This window comes from Cricetulus griseus (assembly GCF_003668045.3).
Source record: "Cricetulus griseus strain 17A/GY chromosome 1 unlocalized genomic scaffold, alternate assembly CriGri-PICRH-1.0 chr1_0, whole genome shotgun sequence".
Classification (NCBI taxonomy): Eukaryota; Metazoa; Chordata; class Mammalia; order Rodentia; family Cricetidae; genus Cricetulus; species Cricetulus griseus.
The window spans coordinates 233,280,475-233,294,659 of record NW_023276806.1 but is presented as its reverse complement, the minus strand read 5'-3'; the positions used below and the strand labels follow the sequence as shown (position 1 = coordinate 233,294,659).

The following is a 14,185-nucleotide window of genomic DNA, read 5'->3' as shown; positions in this document are numbered from 1 at the left end:
CGCAAGTGTCTAGACACCGAGTTCTACATGGTGCGGGAGCGCCTCACAGAGATCTACAGATCTGTCAGGTGGGGAGACCTCAGGGTAAATACTCTCACAAAGGTATTAAAGGGTTCTGTGGCCTGTGCAGAGCTCAAACTTCTCCCTGTCCTCTCTGTCCCCAGTTAAAGACACTGTTGGTCAGGTGCCAACTTGACCACCTTTCAAAGCCTTCTTCCATTCTTCCCCTTGCACTGGGAGAAAGACTGAAGGTGGGTCTCTAGGGATAGCGAGGGGGAAGGAGGGTAGAACTGAGGAAGTCTCAGAGTCTGGGCCCGATAGTCCCCACCTGCAACCTCAGCCCTTGGGAAGTGATGGCAGGAGGTCACCCTGGCTACACAGTGTGTAGGAGGCCAGCCTAGGATTCATGAGACCCTCAAATAAACAAACACCTTGCTGGCAGGATGCTGTTCCCCGGTGCACTGTCTGCCAGCTAGCCTTGGGAAGCTGCCTTCTTTTTTTTTTTTTTTTTTTTTTTTTATCATGTTGGATGCAGACATGACACAGGCACCCAGAGGTTTCTTTTACCGCAAGCCAGCACAGGGACTTCAGACATTTAGAGGGTGGAGAGATGGAGGACTGGCGTGGCTGGAAAGCAGGACGATGTGAGCTTGCTGCTGGCTTACCCCCACAGTGAGTGACACCATACAGCAGGTAGCCACGATGACAGAGACACTGGAAGCTTCCTGGCGTGTTGACACACATGTGGTCACAGGTTCGGTCAAAAGAGCACTCGTCTATGTCTGGAAGAGCAAGGGTTTGAGCCACTGAGTCCGTCTCGGGGCACCTGAAAGAGACCCTGACTGCCTCCCGATCTGTGACCACCCTCTGCCTGGAGTTTCTGTCAGGGTCTGGAACCTGTGGGTCATGACCTAGCTGTTTCAGGCCACATCTGGAGGGATCTGGATTGTGGTGAAAACTCTCCCCTCGCCAAGCCGTGTGCCTTAGTATGAAGCTGATGTTGGAGAAGGAAGGGGGACCCTTGGCTGCCTGTACAGATGCTCCAGGCTCCATGGGGGTTGCTTAGACTCTGGCAATCCCTGAAGCTCTCCCACCTAAGGGCCTCTCCAGAAGGTCCTCCTTCTTACCCTGACAGCTCCTTTCATTGATGAGAAGCTTGTAGCCCTTCTTGCAGCTGCATTCAAAGCTGCCCACGGTGTTACGGCACATGTGGTCACAGCCCCCATTGTTCAAGCGACACTCATCTATGTCTGGGGGAGAAGACAAGATAGAATGAGGACGATATTGAAGGCTAGGAGCAAAGGAGGGCCCTGGCCTGTCCCTTTTAACTTGGCTGTCACCCTCTGTCCCTATGTCTTCCCTGTTGAGGACCTCTGGCCATTATAGCACCTTCTCTTTTGGAGCTGAGTCCAGGAAACACCTAGGCTAGTAGCAAACAAACTGTCTGGAGTTAGGGTAGCAGGAGGCCATGTGAACTTCAGCTGATAGCCATTCCCAAGACTGTGGATAGGCCTCTCCCTTCAAATCCCTGACTCCTGTCACACAGTTTGGGTCAGGAATGCTGAACTGGGGGCCCTGGTTGTATGGAGAGCCTGAAGGGACTTGCTGGAAAGGGGTAGCCTTCAGGGAAGAGGGACTGGCAAAGAGAGAGGCTGCAATGGTGAATGGGACCAGGCAGGGGACTGGCCTGGAGCCGTCTGGAGAGACTCAGAGCCCAGCAGCAGCTTTGGGTACTAGAGGGAAAGGGGCGGTGAGCAGCTTCCTCCCTGAGGTCAAGTTCCCCTAGCTGGTGGCAGACAGGACCCAGGCTCCTCACCACTTCTGGAGGGGAGGGGGCAGGGACTTGAGGCCTACCTGTCAACAGTCCTTCCCAGCAGGAAACCTCTCAACTGCGGCGGCTGACCCGGTGCCCCAGCCCTCCCCCTCCTGCAGCTGTTGGGCCAAAAGACACAAAGAAGGAGCCCAGCACTACTTCTCATGACCAGGGCACACAGACATGATGTGTCATCGTTTTCAAAATGGCTGCCCTCCTCCTTTTGCCCTCATGGCCCACAAACCCCAGCTAACTGGAGGAGGGGAAATAGAGTGGCTAGTGCGGGAGCTTAGACCAAATGACAGCTAAGCCAAAGGGGTCTTTAATTTGCATACAGTTCACCGGTCCCCACAGCACATCTATGAGCAAGGTACACTGGAGGGAGGAAGCTGGGGCGCAGCGCCCCGGAGCAGGCAGCATTGGGGGGGGGGGGGTCATTGCACTGGGCGCAGACAGAGTTGGTGCTCCTAACTCTACTGGGTATGGCTTTGCTAAGAGAGGCCTCATTCCATTGCCACTGGGAAGACCTGAGGAGTACAAGTTCAAAAAGTTCAAAAACACCCATGACCTCAGGCACACAGTGAGCTCAGCTACCCCTCCAGCTCAGGGATGGCAATGTTCATTCAGGGCTAGGACCCTGGTGACAGGGGTGAGAGGAGGAACAAGGGGGCCAGGCCCAGAAGGCAGCAAAGTACTGGTTGGATGTTTGTGCCCCTGAGCTGAGATGGGAGAGGCAGACAGGAGACACCCCTTAACTTTGCCCTGGGTTCTCTGTAAGGGAGTTGAGGAGGTGTGGTTGTGCAAGAACTCTGGTCTCTGTCCCCACCTCATCCTCTGGTCTCACCTTTGCAGGTCTTTCTGTCTGGCTGTAGCATGAAACCCACAGGGCAGCTGCAGTGGACACCGGTTGCCGCATCGTGGCACTTACTGTCACAGCCTCCATTGTTGACGGCACAGGTCTCTGTTGAGGGAGGTGTGGGTCACTGGCCTCGGTAGCTGGGCCTGTGGGAAGGCCTCAGCCACCTCACTGGAGTTCAGCAGGGGCCTTAAGCAGAAGCCCCAGGCTCCAGCCTCCCCTTCCTCCCAAGGCCCAGCCCTCCCAAGTGCACAGCTCCACACAGCTCCTCATCCCTGCCCCCTACTTGATTGAAACAAGGTGGACAGCAGTGAGGCAGGTACAAGCCGGAGCTGTCAGGCAGGAATGTGCTGAGGGGGGTGGGGGTGGGGAAGCAGGAGAGATGAAAGCTAAGGGAGGGCTCTGCCTGCCAGGGAACAGAAGGGACAGACCAGTTTCTTCCCATCTTGGGGGTGGAGGGGTCCATGGTGGGCAGTCTCCTGATAGGTTTGGTGGGAAAGAGTGTCTCAAGGCTCTGAGGGCTGCCCATTGATTCATCTTCCTCCCTGACACTGCAGGCCTGACTCCCTGCCTCAGAGGAGATAGCCAAGCTGGGGCATCCACCTTTAACTCCTCCCAGTCCCTCATGTCCACCTGGAAACAAGCTGGCTGCCTGCTGCTTTTATTTGCTGATGAACTCATCATGTGCACGGGAGGGGCTAGAGGAGAGGAAGAATCCAGAGAGGGAAGGTGGAAGACACAGGAGAGAGTTCAGAGCCTGGCCGGGCTAAGTCTCTCTCGTGGGTTGTGAGTCTGCTGGGAGGGCAGGGCAGGAGGAAGCCGATTTAAGCAGCTGCTTTGGAGAGTGGCTCCAAGGGAAAGCCACCAGCCCCAGGTGCACAAGACCCTGACATGGAGACCTGGAGTGATGGGACCTGTCACCCTTGTCACCAATGAGGGCAGTGTGCAGAGCTCCAAAAGAGGCCTACAGTGTGCTTTCCTCTCATTGTGGTCTCCCTGAGGTCACCCAGACCATGAGGAGCTCAAGTCCAATCTCCCCCAGAAGTGGTCTAAGTATGGAAAGAGGGCCACCAAGGCCTGGACAAGATCCTGTCTGTGTGTACATCCTCTGGAGGACCCAGGATGGGCACAGAACTGACATGGTGCCTATGCCAGGCTGGACCAGAAAGGTGGACAGAGTTGCCCACCTCTGCTGGATAGTTGCTCAGAGCAGGGAAGGTGGCAGGAGGGCATAACTTGCCCTGTCCTTTGTGCAAGGCACTGACCACATGCTACGTGCTGTTGTGAGGGCTGAGGGTCAGAGAAGACGAGGGCTCACTGGACACTGGCTGGTGAGAACATGCTAGAGCCAGGATCTAACCTCAGGTCTGCTGAACCCAACGTCAGGCAGAGATGAGCAGCTGAGATCAATCAGTGATGTACTAACTGTAGGGACCCAAGAAGGATGTCTCACAGAGGGGATGGCATCCGACTCTGATGTGCCTTATCTCAGGGCACAGAGAGACCTTAGATGCAGTGACAGGGGTGCTGGTGGCTGGGAAGGGGACGGGGTGTTAGAAGGTGGTATAGGAAGAGGAAGCAGAGAGGAAGGAGAGGAGTGAAAGGAACCAGGAAGATGATCGGCGTAAAGGTTCCCAGGCCAGCTCTTAGGGACTCGGGTTTCCTGCCACCTGATGGGTCTAGTGCCCACACTGCCAGGGGAACCCTGCTGGGCATGCGGTTAGTGGGAGCCCCAGCAGGTTAGCCCTTCCCTAGCGAGCCGGTGAGAGCAAGCGGAGAGCAGACATATTTACCATTAGAAACGGCCTGAGTGGGCATGCTCTGCTCTAGCCGCCTTTCCCCTGTTTGACATTGTAAAAAAGCTGTTTAGATTTGGAGCAGGTGCCACTGTAGCCCACCCTGCACCCTCCACCCTGAAGGTGCAAACCACTAACCCCATATGGGGATCCCTGGGGCCCCGGATTAGCCTCCTTCCTCACCCTTTGTCCTGCCTGGTACCCTCAAAGAAATGAGGTTCCCCATCAAGTGACTATGAAACAGATTCTCAGTCTCCAGGAAGAGTGGCTGTGGGTGCAACCCCACACAGCATGTCACAGGCAAAGCTGGCATGAGGCGGCAAGTCTAGATTCAGCCGCCTTCCAAATCCCCTCCGTTTCAACTACACTACACCCCCAGTCTCCCTACTCTGAGTGTCCTGTTAACACCAGTGACATGTCCTCCTGCCAAGGCAAGTAAGCTCATCCCCCTTAGAGCAGGGGAGACGGGGAAGGAAAAGCTACACTTGCTCTGTCCTGACTTGCTGGCTGATGCCCAGAGGGTGCAGTGGGTCTTGGGCCAAAGAAGCCAAGCTTGATAAGGGCACTTTGAAAAAACAGCCATGTTAAGAACATCCGAACAGAAACCTGAGAGGGAACCCTGCCTCTTCCCCATGGGGCCTCTGTCTCTTCTCCCTAAAGACCACGTGCAGTTTCTTCTGGAAGAATCTGGGGATGTGTGGGTGTGTCCAAAGGGTGGTGGGAGGTTTACCAAGCAGACGAATTAGCCCTATCAGGAGAATATGAAAGGAGCTGGGACAACCCAGCCAAAGAAGGCAACAGGAAGACCTGAACTTGCTGTAGGGTCTGAAGACTTAGAGAGAGAGCAGAGCAGGAGAGCTTTCCACTACAGCAGCACTTTGGACCCACATGTATCTGGGAGCAGGTGCTGGGAACCCTGTGGGAGCCCATCTGTTCCCCTGTCCTGTGGCCGAAGTGAACAGGACAGGAGGCAAGGGACTGAGCAGTTCCTAACCTGAATCTGCCTTGGATACACAGGGCTTCACAGAACCACTGTGCTCACCTGTCCTTCCCCGGCCTGCTGTGGCCCATCAGATGGACCTATCTCCATAAACGCCCAGCCCACAGGGTAAGTACGCCGATCTCTGGCTGGCGTGAGACCCTGCCTCACCTCAGCCAAAGCCATTCCTTTCACTTCTCTCAGGGGATACCTTGTCCAGTCATCTCACCACTGAAGCAGCAGCAAAGTAGGGAAATCAAAAGGTAACATTAAGGAATTAGGGCACCTGGAGACCTGGGTCAGGCCTAGGGGTTCAGGAGAAGAGTTCAGGGTTAGGGGGATGGAAGGGCTGCAGCAGCTGAGGGGTGTGGGCAGCCACAGGCACAGTGGAGAGCCAGTACCACTGGATGCTTAGTGGGAGGTGGGCCTGGGGGCACCAGTGAAGGGTAGGAAGGGGATTTGCAGGGGTAAAGAGGAAGCGAGCCTGTAGCCACCCTACTTGCTAGCCCACTGCTATCTGCTGTAGGGACAAACCATATGTCCTGGCCTGTTTGGCAGTAGGGACACTGGACTATGGCAGTTACCACCTCACCACACTAGTCAACCAGGACCAGGGTCAACTGCTTAGCTGACTGCCCCGGAGTTCCTCAAGTCATCCCTACAGTCTTGTGGACATCCCTACAGCCTTGTGACCATCCCTACAGTCTTGCTGACATCCCTACAGTCTTGTGACCATCCCTACACTCTTGTGACCATCCCTACAGTCTTGCTGACATCCCTACAGTCTTGTGACCATCCCTACAGTCTTGCTGACATCCCTACAGTCTTGCTGACATCCCTACAGTCTTGCTGACATCCCTACAGTCTTGCTGACATCCCTACAGTCTTGTGACATCCCTACAGTCTTGTGACATCCCTACAGTCTTGCTGACATCCCTACAGTCTTGCGGACATCCCTACAGTCTTGTGGACATCCCTACAGTCTTGTGACCATCCCTACAGTCTTGTGACCATCCCTACAGTCTTGCTGACATTCCTACAGTCTTGCTGACATCCCTACAGTCTTGCTGACATCCCTACAGTCTTGTGGACATCCCTACAGTCTTGCTGACATCCCTACAGTCTTGTGGACATCCCTACAGTCTTGTGACCATCCCTACAGTCTTGTGACCATCCCTACAGTCTTGCTGACATCCCTACAGTCTTGCTGACATCCCTACAGTCTTGCTGACATCCCTACAGTCTTGTGACCATCCCTACAGTCTTGTGACATCCCTACAGTCTTGCTGACATCCCCACAGTCTTGCTGACATCCCTACAGTCTTGTGGACATCCCTACAGTCTTGCGGACATCCCTACAGTCTTGCTGACATCCCTACAGTCTTGTGACCATCCCTACAGTCTTGTGACCATCCCTACAGTCTTGTGGACATCCCTACAGTCTTGTGGACATCCCTACAGTCTTGTGACCATCCTACAGTAGTGTGGACTATCACTTCTGCTAATGGTGTCTAGTTTGGCAATACTGCACCCTGGGAGGAAGGGGTGCGTGAGACCCTGGGGAGGGCAGATGGTCAAGTGTGTCTTTTAGTCTCCCAGAGCCACCCCTCTCTAGACCTGCCATCACTGGGGTCTTCATTCTCTCATCAGTTACTACATCTAGCACCTAGACCCCCAGGGTCTCCCGTTCCCCCCCCCGCAGCTCCCAGCCCCGCCCCACACTGTCACAAGTGGCTCAAGTTGCTCCCTAGCTTCACCCACCGATGCATGTCTTGCCATCAGTATGGAGCACAAACTTGACATGGCAGCCGCACCGGGGACCCTGCTCTGTGTCATCGCATGTGTGCTGGCAGCCACCATTACCATAGTTGCAGGTCACTGCACAGAGAGAGAGGAGACCTGTCAGCCTGCTTTTTCCCTTGTGCTGTAGGTTGGCAGGGCTGCAAAGCTACCCTTTCCTCACTGTGTTCCTCCACCCCACCCCTGCCCCGCCCGCCCCTGGGCTCCTGTCCCCCCCACACCCATGCCCTCGTGTGCCTCACATTTACAGTCCCGTTGATTCTTGGTGAGCTCGAAGCCAGGGCGGCATTCACAGGCGGTGCCCCCCTTGGGAGTCTCCCGGCAAATGTGGGCACAGCCATGGTTCTTGTTCATGCAGTTCGTCCCTTCTAAAGAGGGAAGAGGAGAGGGTGGTGCTCTATCTGCACCCGGAGGCCTCAGAACAGGACCAGTTGGGGGTAAAGACACTGAGGGCCAACCAAAATCCAGAGGTGCTCTAGATTTAGGAAGGACCCAGAAATATCTAAAAGCAGGACTTCTGTGCTCAAAGAGCTCACTAGAAATCTGGAGATAAATAGCAGCCAGGCTGATAAAGTGGGAAAGAATTAGCATAGATAATTACTATGTCACCACTTTTTTTAAAAATTTGAGACAGGGTTGCTCTGTGTAGCTCTGGCTGTCCTGGAAGTTACTCTGTAGACCAGGCTGGCCTCGAACTCAGAGATCCGCCTGCCTCTGCCTCCTGAGTGCTGGGATTAAGGCATGTACCACATGCCCGGCTATGCCACAGTTTTATTAAGTTCCTACTGCAGGCCTGGCAGCCCATCAGGCAATGGGCATAAAGGCAGACTGGACACAGCTCTTGCCCTCAGGGAACCCTTTCCATGAAAGGAAGGACAGGCAGTGCACACCCCATGCTTCTGCCTGACAACCTTCCCAATCCGGGCCGTGGAAGGCCATGAGGGTGAGGCTGTCCCTGAAAAGTGGCAACTTACAGGCAAATGCTCACCAACAGGAATGAGCATCACAGCGGGACCAGAGAACACCCCAAAGCAGCCTCAGTTCCATATTGACCTGAACCTAGATTTAGCCCCTAGACTTTTCTCTAATTTACTGTCTATGAATGTCACCCAGAGGTGGTGACTAAGTTAGAAACAGAGAGGAGTCAAGAGAGTGAAACATGAGTGTTGAGGGAAAGCAGAGAAAACAATCCCGGGGCCTCCCAGGCCATGGGCTGACCTTCTGGCCGCTGGATACAGGTATGCTGGTTGTCGCTGAGGAAGAAGCCTTCTCGGCAGTGGCATTCATAGCTGCCCATCATATTAACACAGCTCTGTTGACAGCCACCGTTGCCTTCAGCACACTCGTCCACATCTGTTCGAGACAGGTGGTTGGTGGGGCTATGAGAGCAGCGTCAAAGACTGGGACACACTTAAGAGCCCAGTCCATACACACGAGCCCCCTTAGCAAGGCACGTAGGGCAGGGCTCAGGCAGGGTGCGGGGCATCCAAACCTGGCCAGCAAGGTGAGGACTGGACCCCTCCCTCAAACCTGGAGAGAGAGCTCAGCCATTATGAGCACTGACTGCTCTTTTGAAGACCAGTGCTCACATGCACCTATCTGCCTGTAACTCCAGTTCTGAGGGACCCAATGTCCTCTCCTGGTACACAGAACACACATGCTTACACACATAAAATCTCAGTAAATAAATGAAAACCCTCGGCCTGAGCACAGGAGAGGAGCCAGAGTGAGAGGAACATTGGTGAAGACAAGGATGGAGACGAGTCACACTGGCAGGCAGTGGCATGCCAGGAGTGGTGGCTAGCTGTGATGAGCAGCCAGGAAATCAGAGAACCGGGAAATGGCTCCATCTCCAGACAGCACTAGAGCTGTGGTGATGAAGATGGTGGGGAGGGCAGCTGAGTCACAAGTCCTCATGAAGCAAGGACCATTTCTGTGGACAGGTCACAGCCTCCGCCGTCCTCCCCTCCCCCAGGCCCAGGCTCATTGCCACAGTCCCTAGCTTTTCTCCTATTTTGGTTTAACAAAACAAAACCTGGCAGTGTGGTATGGAAGGGTGGGGAAGTTGGCCAGGCCACACCCTGTATGGCAGAGGGGGAACAATAGGGTGTCCCCAAGTGTTACCGCCTCTAGAACCACACTCACCCCGAGAGCTCACTTCTGTATCTCAACCCCATCTCTGTGCTCACTGCTGCCTTCCCATCCGCTGCTGAGGCCCAGGACATGGAGTTTTGACAGATAGTTGAGGCCTTCAACCCTTAAACAGACTTTTGCAACTCTGACCCTCTCAGAACCCTCTCTCTCTCTCTCTCTCTCTCTCTCTCTCTCTCTCTCTCTCCCCTCCCCCCTCTCTCCCTCCCTCTATGGTTAGTTCCTACTGAGAACTGGGGTTGGAAAGACCCAACTCAAATCTTGTTGTACACTCAGATTTTCTACTGAATAAATCTCAAAAATGACAGACTAAGGCTGAGTTCAGTGGCCCAGGGATCCCATCTCTAACAGGGAGACTCAGAACTGGAGACAGGATGGGTGGAGACGAAACTAGCCACAAGGGCAGCCTCTAAGAAGGGTACTGATGCACTGTATGGATGAGGAGTCTAGGCTTCCCAGAGGCAGATGACTTGCTCAAGGCCCCACAGGCCCTAGGGGCAGAGCCAGTTCCCCATGCAGGGAGCTAAGCCCACCGGCTCTCATCCGCTGGGCCTCGCCTGGGAGCAGCGCTTCCTCTAATGCTTTTCGGCCAGTAGCAGTACCACTTACTCCCCACTGGCCTGCCTCAGAGGAGGTGGCCATGCTCAGTTCTTTTGACCACTTCTACCTCCTCGCCTGAAAGATGCTAAAAACATCTCCTTCCCACCAAATGCCACCAAGGCTCCCTTGCTCACCCAGACAGTTGTGTCCATCATGTGCCAGGCGGAACCCATCATAGCAGGTGCACCGGTAATTACCAGGGATGTTAACACAGTCGTGAACACAGCCAGCATTGTCCTCCCGTTCACATTCGTCCACGTCTGCGCACAGAGAAAGAGAGAGAGAGAGAGAGAGAGAGAGAGAGAGAGGATGGAGGATGCTGATGACCACATACAAACAGCTATGCCATTTTATATAGTGAACTTGGACATTTTTTAACTGTGGTATTGCTGGGAGGGGGTGTCGTCCTTGAGCCAATGCCTCTCGGATCCTAGGGGGCAACTGTAGTTCTCAGTTTACTATGCCAACAGGAAGTAACATGTACCTTGTCCACTGAAGCTGCAGCGGTACTCGAGGTCACACACTGAGAACAATATTCCTAGGCTGCTTTGCAGTGTTTTAATTATAGCAGAAGACATGTTTGTTTGTGGGCGAATTCCCCCTGGGGCACTCTGGTCCCACCCCTCGAGCATGACAGGAAGGGTACAAGTAGAGGCTCCTGCTTCAGGGATCTTCTGGCGTAGCTCTGTGATTGGCGTGTGCCTCCTCCAGACAGCTATGTGGCTATGAGGCTATGACCAGCACTCCAGTTGCTCTATGCAATGCTTTGTTGGGTGCAAACCAAAACACTGCTCTCCCCGGGAAGATATGTCTACCCTCCTGGGCCTGTAGAGGCTGCAGGCCTTTGGGAACTTTGGTGCGGCCCCCGCGGCGACACCTCCCCGCCTCACCTTTGCAGTGTTTGCCGTCCCCCGTGTAGCCGGACTTGCAGATGCACTTGTATGACCGTGGCGTGTTCTGGCAGATGGCGTCAATGTGGCAATGGTCAGTCCCTTCCACACATTCATCCACATCTGGCGGAGGAGAACGTGTGAGACCCTCAACTGGCGCCTCTCAAGGAAGCCAGCGCACCCCCGAGGGCCCTCACGGTCCTCTGAACATTTCAGGAGTTCAGAATGAACTGTTCCTGCCTCAAAGATATTCAACCCACAATGACAGCTCGACTACTCTCTGAAACACTCTTCAATCTGAAGAGCACACATGACATGTTAGACAGTCAGCCCAGTGTAAGTGAGCAGGCTTGGAGGCAGGGAAGGACAGGCATGGAATCACCGGCCTCCTGAAAGCTGGCCATGTCCAGTGGTCACTGATGATAAGTTGTTCTTTGTTGTTGTTGTTGTTAAGACAGGGACACATATAGTCCAGGCTGGCCTAGAACTCATCACATAGCTAGGGTGACCTTCAATGCCTGACCCTCCTGCTTCCATCTCTCCCAAATGCTGGGATTACAGGCATGTATCAACCGGCCTGGCTGGTCACTATTAATTAAGAAAAGGAGCCGGGGAGTATGAGGGATCCAGCTGTGCACAGCTGTGACCCGGCACTTGGAGACACTATCTCAAAAACCCACACAAACGATCAAGCCTGCTCCTGCTTGTTCACGATGGCACTGAGAAGCTTTAGAGGAACAGAGTTCTTCCATCCAGAAGGATCTTCCTTGGACCCTTAGCTATCAACAGAAGGACCAGGCGCTGGCAGGTATTGGCCTGGCCATCTGAAACTTGCTCTCTCCCACTGACCAGGCCCCTGCCCCCAGTTCTGGATCTTTTTGCTCCAAAGCTAAGTGCTCCCTCTAGCAGGTGTGACAGACATAGTTACTCTAGAGGAAGAGGCTCCTCTGGAGCGGAAAAAAATGGGGGTGACTAAGAAAGGACCTCCTGCCGGGGGTGGTGGCATACAATTTTGATCCCAGCACTCAGGAGGCAGAGGCAGGCAGATCTCTGTGAGTTTGAGGACAGCCTGGTCTATAGAGTGAGTTCCAGGACAGCCAGGGCTTTACAGAGAAACCCTGTCTTGAAAAAACAAAACAAAGAAAGGATCTTGGGAAGTTAGGGACAACATTATGGCACAGAAAGCTGAAATGCTGTAGAGGAGGAGGTCCCATTCACTGGGAAAGGGGTTTTCTGTGGAACTCATGCATTCAGAACCACACGGGTGATTTAGCGCAGCCAGGATAGACAAGTGACAGGAAGCAGGAACAGGTAGTTGTCTTGAGGCTAGGCATGAGGAGGTCCTCACCCCAGGCAGTACATCAGAGCCAACTCCCCTAAAAAACTCCCAAGGCCCCAAAGACTGTAGTCAACAAGTCTGGGCTGGGGCCTGGCAATAGGTATTTCTCAAAAGCTCCCAGCTGATTCTAATGAACAGCTAGGGTTGAAAACTGTGTCACAGTCTGAGGAGGAAGAGGCCGTGTCCACCTGCGAGCTAGAAAAAAGTACACAAAGTATACGAGGGGTCTATGAGAAATCTGCCAGTAACACAGTAGGGATCTGGGAGCACGGTAGGTGTGACCCCCAAGCCAAGCCCCGGGCCCGAAGCGGGTTTTGACATGCTGCTGATTCTCAGGCCTGGCGGTTGCTGCAGTGGAAACAGCTCAAGGCACGCGGTGTGTTTTTCACTGAGCAGTGTACCCTGGGCACCAGCCGTCTCTATAGTTTGTCAACGCTCAGAAGCCTGAGCTAGAAGCAACTGTTTGCCCTCTGTTCTGATGCTTCCAGAAGCACTGGGGGTGGGGCTAGAACTGAAAAGGTAACACCTCACATCCTGCCTCAGATCTGCTGGCTCTGTTCAGCTCTGCACATGACCCTCAGCTCTTCTGTGTTGTCACCCACCGTCCCGACACTTCTGAGTATCAGGAGACTCTATGCTCGCTGTCCACCTCACCCCAGCTCAGCAGCCACCTGCCTGCCAGCCCGTCCCCATGGAGTGAAAGCATGGAGGGGAGAGGCCTGGAAACAGTTCCTAAGCCAAGTCAGCGTGACCTCGTGGCTGGCAAGAGGCTGCTAGAGAACTAGTCTGTCCGACTGATAGTGGGTTCAGACACAAGAAATGTCCTGTTGAGGGAAGGTCACCAACAGTGGAGACAATTCCCAGTGAGGATCCAGCTCCCCACCCTCTGGGGAGACTTTTCACGAGTTTTCCTTTAAAAGACAAGGTTTTACTCTGTAGCACAGGCTGACCCCCAACTCATAACACCTCTGCTCCAGCCTCCCTGGTGTCGGGACGGCAGGGACGACCACCACACACTGGCTTCTTGCTCAGTTTTCTGTCCTGAGAATCGGGATGATGGCGCCTCCCCAGAAGAGGCTGCAAGCAGCTGATGAGGCCTGATGATTTGTGTGAACCTCCATCAGGCCTGTGGACGGCAGGAGGCGTGTGAAGCTAGGGTTGAGCAATGGGGGTCCAGGTCTGCTCTGTCCACTGCGGCAGCAGCCAGGAGCCATGTGTGGCTTCCTTCATTTCAAAGACAGCTCTTCAGTCCCACTAGCCATAGGGTAAATGTTCATGGTGGCAGTGCAATGGGAGGGGCCCAGCAAACAGCACAGGGTTCCACGGAACAGCAGAGCTCTAGGGGCTCCTCCTGAAGTCCACCTCAGTGGACCCTGTCTCCATCTGCTGGGGCTTGGCTCCTGGTGCCTAAGGCTCCTCCCTTTGCCTCCCCCGCCCTAAGTGCTCACAGAGACTAGAGCAAGGCTGAGGTGGACTACAGCTAGGGAGCTAGGGCAGGCCTGCTGGCTGCCTCAGGCTCTTCCTGGTGGCAGCCATCTCCCTAAGCACAATGCCTACCTGTCTTCAGCACACTGCTCCAGACGTCATGTCCTACCCTGGTCTACTCCCTCACACTGGCTAACCCTACCAAACTCCTCCTTACCATTCATGATCCAGGCCCACCCTTCCCACTGTCTTCCCTGCTCTTGGGGAGCCCTGCCCCTGGGGGGACTCAGCTTGCCTTCCTTTTTGTTCACACTGATCTGTTCAGCCAACACTCTGAAGCAGTCTCAAGTAACACTTCTCACGCGGCTGGGAGCTTGCTGAAGAAGGGACCTTCCGATTGTGGCTGAAATCTGACGCAAGCTGGCCCCAAATCGCACCCTGCTCCTCCTCCTCTGCCCCTCTTCAGTGCTCCTTCTCAGGACACCTGCCAGCCCAGAAGGCTTCCTTGGCGGGACCTCTGTGACGCACAGCACATG

At 54.4% G+C, this 14,185-nt stretch overlaps 1 protein-coding gene across 2 annotated transcripts in view; it reads right to left on the bottom strand.

Annotated features, from left to right (window-relative positions):
- Positions 1–14,185, bottom strand: part of Scube3 (signal peptide, CUB domain and EGF like domain containing 3) — a 28,986-nt gene that overhangs the window by 7,900 nt on the left and 6,901 nt on the right. Inside the window, exons 2-9 of one of the 2 annotated variants that reach the window (XM_035450486.1) lie at positions 10,886–11,008; positions 10,130–10,255; positions 8,463–8,597; positions 7,487–7,612; positions 7,206–7,322; positions 2,658–2,774; positions 1,128–1,250; positions 666–782 (exon numbers count right to left, since the gene is read on the bottom strand). In XM_035450486.1, coding sequence (XP_035306377.1) covers positions 666–782; positions 1,128–1,250; positions 2,658–2,774; positions 7,206–7,322; positions 7,487–7,612; positions 8,463–8,597; positions 10,130–10,255; positions 10,886–11,008 — 984 coding nt within the window. The remainder of the gene's footprint in view (positions 1–665; positions 783–1,127; positions 1,251–2,657; positions 2,775–7,205; positions 7,323–7,486; positions 7,613–8,462; positions 8,598–10,129; positions 10,256–10,885; positions 11,009–14,185) is intronic. The other variant, XM_035450487.1, reaches the window with a different exon arrangement.